This window comes from Cetorhinus maximus, chromosome 6 (genome assembly GCF_964194155.1).
Source record: "Cetorhinus maximus chromosome 6, sCetMax3.hap1.1, whole genome shotgun sequence".
NCBI classification, from domain to species: domain Eukaryota; kingdom Metazoa; phylum Chordata; class Chondrichthyes; order Lamniformes; family Cetorhinidae; genus Cetorhinus; species Cetorhinus maximus.
Window position 1 is genome coordinate 10,766,826 of NC_135884.1, and position 10,575 is coordinate 10,777,400.

Sequence of the window (10,575 nt, forward strand, 5' to 3'; positions counted from 1 at the left end):
GGGCCAACTGATTTATAAATCCAGTGATATCACCACTACACCACTACCTGCCTTGAGTAGCTGCAATCTAGCTTGAGTTGTGGATGGACCAAAGCCAAGTTTGCAATCCAGACTTTGGCTTTTCTTAATTAGCTCTGCCGTCTCTGAAACCATTGTTTAGTTCACAAGAGATCCTAAACAAAGCAGATACATCCATGGGAATTGTGCATAAAACCAACGGCCCAGATTCCTGAATTGACAACAACATGTTGTTGAGACTTCGTTCCCAGCCAAGCACTATGGGTAAATGATGTCAACGATGTCAATGAGAAGGTTTGAGCTTCTCAATGAAAATCCTCCCCCAGGACATTAGCTTTAATCTCCAAATGCACAATGAGTCAGTGGTGACATTTCAGCCTTAACTCCTGACAAAAGAATGATCTGCCATCCTAGATACAGTGGATAGTGAAGGCAGAAGATCTATATAATAACAGTGGCTACACTTTACAGTCTTTAATTGGCTGTAAGGCACTTCAGGACATCATGAGGGGGCAGGTGCTATAAAAAATGCATGCCTTTCTTCCTTGAAACCATTCAGAGTAACTGAATGAGAACAGATGGAAAACTGGTTAAATGAGTTACAACAATGGCTTAAATCCTGGGGCAATTCAACAGGAACATGGACTTGCATTTTATAAAGTGCCTTTAATGTTGAGAAACATTCCACTCCTCCCTTAAGCCGTTGAATACGGATGGAATTCAACCATCAAAATACCTATTTGTGCAGGTGGTCAAGGAGAAGCTTGAGAGCTTGGGGCCTCAGCTTAGCTCCTTCTCCCTGCTTCCAATAACACACAAACAATGATGGACAAAACACTCTGATCCATGCAGCCTGTACCAAACAATAGCTTGTGTGTCACGATATACAGGCTTCACACCCTATCAAAAAGCCTTGTGAATTCTGTAACCTCCTCCAGCTCTACAACCCTCCAATTCTGGCCTCTTGCGCATCCCCGATTTTCACTGCTCCATCAATTATTGGCTGTGCTTTCACCTCTTTACAGAGAGTTCCTCTCCACCACTCTTAACTCCCTCTCTCATCCATGAAGACAATCTTTAAACCCTCTTGGAGCAGCTTTTGTTCATCTGTTCTTAATATTGGAGCAGATGTCAATAGTTTTGCTTGATTTTATTTTCATTCATTTTTACAGGATCTGGCTAGGCCAGCATTTATTGCCCATCCTTAACTGACCTCGTTCAGGGGGCATTCGAGAGTCGACCACGTTGCCGTGGGTCTGGAGTCACATGTAGGCCAGACCAGGTAAGGACAGCGAATCCCCTTCCCTAAAGGGCATTAGTGAACCAGATGGGTTTTTACGACAATCATCAATGGTTTCATGGTCATCATCAGACTTATAATTCCAGATTTTTATTGGATTCAAATTTCACCATCTGCCGTGGTGGGATGTGAACCCAGGTCCCCAGAGCATTACCCTGGGGTCTTCGAGAATACTAGTCCAGTGACAATATCACTATGCCATCACCTCCCCATTACGCGTTGTTGAAACATTTTGGGACATTTTATCGCGTCAAAGACACAATATAAATGCAAGTTGTTGTTGTAGCTGTGTTGAAACATGGGGCTGAATTTTACAGGGTGCCATATTCCCCACCCCCGGCTAAAAATTCAGTAAGGATCCCACCCACCAGAAGGCCGGCTGCCTTGCAGCCATTTTATGCTCAGAGGGACAGTAATTGGCTCAGGAGGAGAATCCTGCCCCCACCTGGAGAGGAAGTCCCGCCTTAGACAGCTGCTGACCAATTTGATTGGCTGACGGTTTGGTCGACCCAGCAGCGCCAGGTTTGAGCAGTGGCCACTGCTGGGACTACAGGCACACCCCGAACAAGAGGTGGTTATGGAGGCAGACATCGAGATAAATCCGGGGTATCAGCGGGGGGGGGGCTGGGGGGGAGAGAGCGCGCTGGGATGGTAGGGGCACGGGGTCTGAGTTTAAGAAGCCAGGGAGATAAAGGTGAGGCGGTGAGGTATGGCTTTGGCGAGGGGGTCCCTCTGATAGGCACATGGAACGCTCAAAGGAGTTTCCCCCCTCCCTCTTGCCTGACACCAGCCTGTGCAGTAAATCCACTGGGCTACCCCTGCCGTGGGTAAAGTAGTGGCAGAGGCAAAATGAGGCACTTAAGTGGCCATTAACTGGCCACGTAAGGGCCTCAGTAGGCACAAGGGCAGACGGAGTGCCTGACGCCTCCCTTGCCTCCCCCACACACACCCCCCCCACCCCCCCACCCCGTAAAATGGGAAGCAGGTCAGGGGCAGGCAGGAAAGCAGTGGGAAGGTCACGCACTGCATTTTACAAGCACGCCCCCCCCACTCCCCCGCCTTCAAATAAGCTGGCGGGGGTGAGGGGGCCCGTAAAATTCAGCCCATATAAATGAGTGGCACGTAGAAGTAGAGCCAAATCACAAAGGAGACAGAAAGATGACGAAGATGGACAAGTCCTGCAGCTAGAAAGATCAGTCTGCCACATTCTTTTGTTTTCTTAGTTTGCAAAAGACTGACTTGTGATACAAAAGGAGCATTTTCACTGTTGATCCGTTTACCAGACACCCTCCTGCCAGGTCTCCGGGAAAGCGGAGTAACACAATCAACTCTTGCGACACTAAACACATCTGTCATTTACATTTTGTAATCGTATATACAATCAGATACTACGCCAGATGCTCAGTATCTATCGCAGCAAATATCCAGTCCTATCTCAGTACAGACCCTCTACAGGGGGAGGCAATTAGATGTGTTTTGAAGTAGCAGTTCCTGAAGCTCCTGTATTGAAAGCAGCTAAAGATACTGTAGCAATACCTAGGTCATTCAAGAATTTGAATGGAAAATTCAACTATCATAACAATAATGCCATCCCTCAGCCCATTTGTTTTGCCTTGGCACTCATTCAGGTCACAATCAAAGACGTACTAGCTTAGAAACTGCTGTAAAAGCTCCCTGGGGCACATCTGAGGAAGGACTTAACTTCTGCCCAAGAAAGTGCCTTGATCCCATGGCAAATCCTGGAGTTAACAGGACTGAGGTCTAATTCTGGGCAGGCATTTGATTTTCAGCATGATGGATCCCAACCTGAGTTGGGGCAGGAGGGTGGGGTGGTGGGTGGGTGATATTGGGAGTCAGGTGGTGGTTGGGGAAGGTGGCAGGAAGAGGAATTCCCTGAAAATTTGTTCTGCCAGCCAAAGATTATCCCCTAAAAAAAGAAACCCTAATTCGTATCTTCCACTTTCCCAACTGCAATCCATGGTTCCGCGATCGATTTCCACAGGGAAACTGGCTGTCATAAATTTTGCTGCACTCCCCACCCCCCTCCCCAGTAGTTTCAATCCCTGGCAAGGCTGGTAGGTCTGCATTTTGCATTGTCCTGAGGGCAAGGGAGGTGGTCTATGTGGTGTAGGTACACCCGCAGTGCAGTTAGGAAGGGGGTTCCAGGATTTTGACCCAGCAACAGTGAAGGAACGGCGACATATTTCCAAGTCAGGATGGTGGGTGGGAAATATACTGTGCTGTTCTGTCACAGTCATAGAATCATAGAAGGTTTATGGCACAGAAAGAGGCTACTTAGCCCATTGTGTCTGTGCTGACCATAAAACAAGCCACCCAACGTAATCCTACTTTCCAGATTTGATCTGGAGCTCTGCAGGTTATGGTAGTTGAGGTGCATAACTCATTTAAAATGTGTTTGGATGAGGGTTTCTGACTCTAGTACCCTTTCAGGCAGTGAGTTCCAGACCCCCTCAACCCTCTGGATGAAAACCTTTTTCCTCATCTCCCCTCTAATCTTTCTACCAGTCACTTTAAATCCTAGTCACTGAACTCTCTGCTAACGTAAATAGGCCTTTCCCATCCACTCCACCCAGGATCCTCACAATTTTGTACACCTCATACAAATCTCCTTTCAGCCTCCGCTGTTCCCAGAACAACCCCAGCCTATCCAATCTTTCCTCATAGCTGCAATTTTCCAGTCCTGGCAACATCCTCGTAGATCTCCTCTGTACCCTCTTCCTAAAGCAATTACATCCTTTCTGTAATTAGGTGACCAGAGCTGCACACAGTTATCAACTTGTGGCCTAACTGATGTTTTAGACAGTTAGACCATAAGACCATAAGACATAGGAGCAGAAATTAGGCCATTCGGCCCATTGAGTCTGCTCCGCCATTCAATCATGGCTGATAAGTTTCTCAACCCTATTCTCCCGCCTTCTCCCCGTAACCTTTGATCCCCTTACCAATCAAGAACCTATCTATCTCCGTCTTAAATACACTTAATGACCTGGCCTCCACAGCCTTCTGTGGCAATGAATTCCATAGATTCACCACTCTCTGGCTAAAGAAGTTTCTCCTCATCTCTGTTCCAAAAGGTCTTCCCTTTACTCTGAGGCTGTGCCCTCGGGTCCTAGTCTCTCCTATTAATGGAAACATCTTCCCCACGTCCACTTTATCCAGGCCTTTCAGTATTCTGTAAGTTTCAATCAGATCCCCCCTCATCCTTCTAAACTCCATCGAGTATAGACCCACAGTCCTCAAACGTTCCTCATATATTAAGCCTTTCATTCAAGTTCCGCCATAACCTCCCTGCTCTTCTATTCTATGCCTCGGCTAATAAATGAAAGGATTCCATATGCATTTTTAACCACCTTATCAACCTGTCCTGTTACCTTCAGGGAGTCCAAAGTACAGACCGTATTCTCTTAAAGTCTTCACGTTGCAGAAGATGGAATTGACTTATTTGTAGAGGAAGAAGGTGGCGTAGTGATAATGTCATGCACTCGTGATCCAGGGGCCCAGTGAGTTCAAATCCAACCACAGCAGCTGGTGGAATTTAAATTCAGTTTATAAAATCTGGAATTGAAAGCTAATCTCAGTAATGGTGACCATGACAACTATCATCGACTGTTGTAAAAAACCATCTGGTTTACTCATGTCCTTTAGGGAAGGAAATCTGCCATCCTTATTTGGTCTGGCCTACATGTAATTCCAGGCTCTCAGCAATGTGGTTAACTCTTAACTGCCCTCTGAAATGGCCTAGCAAACCACTCAGTTCCAGGGCCATTAGGAATGGGCAGCAAATGCTGGCCTTGCCGGTGACACCCACATCCCATAAAAGAATAAAGGAAAAAAAGCCAGTGGGAATAGATTTAAGGTCACTGGCAAAAGAGCCAGAAATGACAGCAAGATAAACTGTTTAAAAACAGTAAATGTTTCATATTTTGAATGTGCTGTTTGATTAGAATGATGGAAATAGATCTGATAATAGCATTTGAAAAGGAATTGGATTAAAAAAATTGCAGGGCCTGGGGACCGAGCCAGGGAGTGGGACTGGCTGGACTGCTCTTCGAAAGAGCCAGCACAGATATGATGGGCCAAATGGCCTCCATTTCTGCTGTACAATTGAATGATTATATTGCCACCCCCGTCTGAGCACAGCTACCTCACCACTGACTGGGGGAACCTTCTGCTCTGCTGTGGCCCTTCTATGGTAGGGCTATAGGGAGAGAGCAGGGTAGTGGGGTTAGATGGTGCTGGTAAAGATCTGGCACAGAAACAATAGGCCAAATGGGTATCTTCCTACACTGTAAACGTTGAGCGCATTCACTGCCATCAGCTGGGCTCTTGGGAGAAATGCCAAAGACATATTATAAACTGGTTACAGTCCATAAAATGCCTGCCCTTACATCCACCTTCTCCCAGCATGTGACACATCATTGCCTCTTGATGCCATTATGACCGTCCACAATCTGTCCATTCAACTCCCAATAGCGCTCCATAAATTTAAGCAGATTATGAAACACAAAATCCTAAAGCAATCTGTTAAAATACATGCCTCTATCAAACACAGAAGCTATTCAATGCTTAAAAGAAGCCACTAGCTTTATCATGGGGTGAGGGTAAAGACTTATAAAGGCTCGGCACAATGTGGACACACACAATGAAATCTCGTGTTGCTATGATCTCTGATGCGAAGTGCATCAAAGCTTGGCAAACACAGAGAAAGAATTTGTCATATGTTTATCTGTGCTGCCTCTCCCCCTCTGCCCACACCCAACCCCAGTATGGCCACTGCCCCTTCAAGGCAGGGGCACAGACTCTGAATTCAGATAGTGTGTGCGCATATACACGCCATGTGCTTTGTTGTAATAGTTCATGACAGCACCTGTCCAGTAACTGGAGCTGAGGTATCTGTTACAACGTTCCCAAGCCCAAAGCATGCACAAAGCCCACAAAAACCCTACCGCAAGCTCAAGCAAGGATGGTGGAAGTGGATTTTCCGCAATACCAGCGGACCTCCCACATGCAGTTGGAGATATGGGAGGGGGGGGTGCAGGTTTTCAAGCCAGCCTCTCATGATCTGAAGCCCGCTACAGAAATTGCGTAGAGTTCATTCCTGTGATGGATGGAAAAATCAAGCGGTTTCCATGGTGATCCGTAGCATCACTAAACCGTTCCCGGGGATGAGGCAGTTGTCCAATGACAAAAGGCTGGGTAAATTGGGCCCATGTTCTCTAGAGTTTAGATGAATGAGAGGTGATCTCGTTGAAATAAGATTCCGAAGGGGCTTGACGGGGTAGACACTGAGATTGTTTCACTGCTCAGAGAGTCTAAAACACGGGGGGCACCATCTCAGGATAAAGGGGCCGAACATTTAGGACCGAGGTTGGGAAGAATTACTTCGCTCAAAGGGTTGTGAATCTTTGGAATTCTTGCCCCGAGAGGGTTGCTGAATACATTCAAGGCTGGGATAGGCTGATCTTTAATCTCTCAGGGAATCAAGGGATATGGGGAGTGGGCAGGAAAGTGAAGTTGAAGCTGAAGATCAGGCATGGTTGTACTGAAGGGCAGAGCAGGCTCAATGGGCTACTCCTGCTCCCATGTTCACCCACTTCACGTCAGGCATCCAGTGTGGCAATGGAAGCACAGAAGGGGACCATAGATAGTGCTGGGGAATGGAATGCATGGTCCTTTAAATGAAAAGGTTCAGATACTTCTGCATCAGTATACCTGAAAGGGTGGAATTCAGCTCAGTGTAGGGGTTAGGTGTGGCTCAGTGGGTAGTACTCTTGCCTCTGAGTCAGTAGATCATGGGTTCAAGACCCACTCCAGCAACTTGAACACAAAAATCAAAGCTGGCCTATCGCTGAGGGAATGCTGCATTGTTGGAGGTATCATTTTTTTCAGATGAATTGTTAAACCTACGCCTGATCTGCTCTCTCACACGTAGATAAAAGGTCCTTTGGCACTATTTTGAGGAAGGACATGGGAGTTATCACTGCTGTCCTCGCCAATATTTATCCCTCAACCAAAACCACAAAAACAGATTATTTGCTGACACGGAGTCCTCGTGTCCAACTGCTGCAGTCTTAATGCCAGTTTTCCAATTAATAGAGGTGAGAGTTCAGAATTTGGGAGCATGTGATCCAATGTGCTCCTTCTCTGGGACAGCGTGCCAAGAACCTGCCACTCGGCGATCTTTCATCCCCTTCTGATCAGTAAATAATAAGCTGCACGCCTCCAATTTCACAGGCTGTGCTCTCTGTGAGCACCTTCTCCGCCCCCTCTTCCCACACACCCCAGAAAGCCAGATTGTCAAAACACTCCCAGGAAATTCTGGCCTGCCTCTTTCCAAAGGAACCGATTTTGACTCCCTCCCCTTTTGCCCTTGTGGATAAGGTGCACAGAATTTCAGCAGAGATACATCCCGGGTGTCCTTTACCATCTAGCGTTTTCAATTCCCCTCCTATTTCTTGCTATTCAGATAGAGAGCTCTGCACTGTCACTCCGTTTATCAAATCCAGTGTGTCAAACTTCAGGAATTCCTTCAAAGCTACAGACTCAAACTCACTCTGATACTACTAATTCACATCAGAGAACAGGACAATTCTGCCACATCACTACATAGTTAAAATTACGACTGTAAAATTTTGTCAGCCATGACTCAGAGGGTAGCACTCTCACCTCTGAGTCAGAAGGACCTGGCTTCAAATCTTACTTCCAGAGGTTTGATCACAAGATCCAGGCTGACACACCAGTGTAGTACCGGGGGAGATCTGCATCGTCAGAGGTGTTTTTTTGGGTGAAGCGTTACACCGAGCTCCCTGCCGACGAGGATGTACAAGTTATCCCATGCACTATTAGAAGACTAAGCGAGGTCAGTATCCTCGGGGGAGACAGTGATGTAGTGGTAATGTCACCGGGCCAATAATCCCGAGCCCCAGACGAACGCTTTGGGGACATGAGTTCAAATCCCAACATTGGAAGCTACGAAACTATCACCAATTGTCATAAAAATCCATCTTGTCCATGACTGCCCTTTAGGGGAAGGAATCTGGCCTCCATGTGACTCCAGATCCACAGCAATGTGGTTGACTCTTAATTGCAACTCTGAAATGGCCTCGCCAACTGGCTCTATTCAAGGTCGTGCCGGTGATGCCCACATCCCATGAAAGAATAATTAAAAACAGTCTAAAACCAGAGGTGATAGCTTGACAGGTGCCATTCGGCATCAAGTATGGCTGACAAGGAGTCTCTCCCACTGTTACCACTTTATCACTGGTGTGTGTTGGGAAGGATTTGTAGATCAATAATTAGCCTGTTTGGGTACATTATGATGCACGCTCTGTGGCCATCAAGCCTAGAATGGGACTTGGACCAGAGCTTCCGTGGATCAGAGGTAAGGGCACAACCCACCGCACCACAAGGCCAATTGCTCCTATTTATAGGCACTGATTCACTGTTGGGTCACAACCTTCAGCATCTCATCACCCCAGGAAACCACGCTGTCAACCAAACTAGAGGCCGACAGCTTCTATGCATTACAGGCATCCACTGGAGACAGGCGTTGGGCGCCATGCAAATGCAGTGCAGGGTCCTAACGCCTGACTTAGGGGGTGGAGATTGTTTCTAAAAAAAGAAAAGGACCTTGAGGTCCGCTCAAAGGAAAGTAAGGAAACTGTTTTTTTGACAGATTCCGTTTCTATGGGGCTGCAAGGAGCAGACCACCCTCCCTGCTCGAGGCCGACCCTGGGGTGCACCCACTACACCTCTCCTGCCCATTGCCTCACAAACCGATCCGTGGGACCTGCTTGGGACTGAATTCCTGGCTCAATTTTGATCAGATCTCCCTTGGGACGCACGACCCTGGATCTCACCGCCCATTCGCACCCGGGAAACATGGGGCGAGTTGCATTTCTCTATAATATGAAGTCTTTCCAATGAGGCATTAAACAAAGACCCTGCCCACCTCACTGCAAATGCTTGAAGAGCTCTCCCCAGTGCCCCGGCCAATATTTGCTCCTCAACCAACATCACTGGCACACATTAACTGGCCATTGTCACACCGTTGTTTGTGGGAGCTTGCTGTGCACAAGTTGGCTGCTGCGGTACAGCAGTGATTGCACTTCAAGAAGTTTGGTCAAAAATCACTGATAAGCTGATGTTTTGTGGCTGGCCTGAGAGGGCGAATGGGACTCAGGTTAAAGCTGGAGAAGAGTCATAACGTTAACTCTCTGCTTCTCTCGCCACAGAGGCTGTCAGACCTGCTGAGTTTTTTTATTTTCCCCCAGCATCTTCTGCTTTTATTTCAGATTTCCAGCCGTATTTTGAGTTTGATCAGGTTTAAAACCTTCACCTGCAGCAACCAACCAACAAACAAACAAACACACACGGCGTCCCATCCAGGCTCCTCGCTTAACAGATTTGCACCCTGCGCTACTCATGCATTTCCCTGGGGAAGGGGGGGGACGTCTGCGATGCGAAGTTACTCACCCTTGTAGGACATCTTCAGCCTGGGGTTGCCGCTGAGGGTCCGGCCCTGGGTTCCAAGGGCAGTGAGCAGATGGAGCAAGAGACAATTCCACAGACCGGCCATGGCTCTTGTCACAGCAGCAACAGCAGAGAGAGAGACAAGAGAGAGAGAGAGACACCTCCAAATGCAGGCGTTACAAAGCAGATCCACTCACGCAGTTAAGCCCTGAAAAGTGCAAGAGATACAGTGAGGTTAGACGGACTCGTTGCAATTTAAGCGAGAGGGGAACAGGTACAACTGTGAGGTGCAGGCACAGAACAAGCAGAAAGTTACAACCAGTCCCCAGCCTTTTTCGTTCAATTGAGGTAGGGGGGAGAAATAAATATTTCAGTTGCCAAATCAAATCCAACCTGTGCTGTTTCGGACTGTGGCAGAGCTGCAAACAAACACACACACAAGGCTTTACTCTGTAGACAAATCCACTCTCAACAGGAGAAACAGACCCTGGATTCCGCTTTTAAAAATCCCAGCTCCCTGTTTGCAGCCGGACAGGTACAAAGGGGGAGATTTCACCCTTTCTTCACCCCCCGCCAGACCCCCCACCCCAACTCTCCCCCGTGTTACCTGGGACAAGCACTGAGCTGCTGGCTCCCTGCTCGCAATCTCCCCACATACTTAATAATCCTTGGCACAGCTACATCCACCTCAGTGTGTGAGGGGTGGGAAGGGGGAACAAGACTGCCTCTGCATGCAAGAGACACCAGCACCAGAGAGAGAGAGA

The 10,575-nt window shown here is 47.6% G+C and overlaps 1 protein-coding gene across 1 annotated transcript in view; it reads right to left on the reverse strand.

The window, feature by feature from the left end:
• Window positions 1-9,942, reverse strand: part of sema3b (sema domain, immunoglobulin domain (Ig), short basic domain, secreted, (semaphorin) 3B) — a 146,370-nt gene extending 136,428 nt beyond the window's left edge. The window contains exon 1 of the mRNA XM_078543161.1: window positions 9,815-9,942. Within this exon, the coding sequence (XP_078399287.1) occupies window positions 9,815-9,917 (103 nt within the window). The 5' untranslated portion in view covers window positions 9,918-9,942. The remainder of the gene's footprint in view (window positions 1-9,814) is intronic.
• Between the last annotated feature and the right edge of the window lie 633 nt (window positions 9,943-10,575).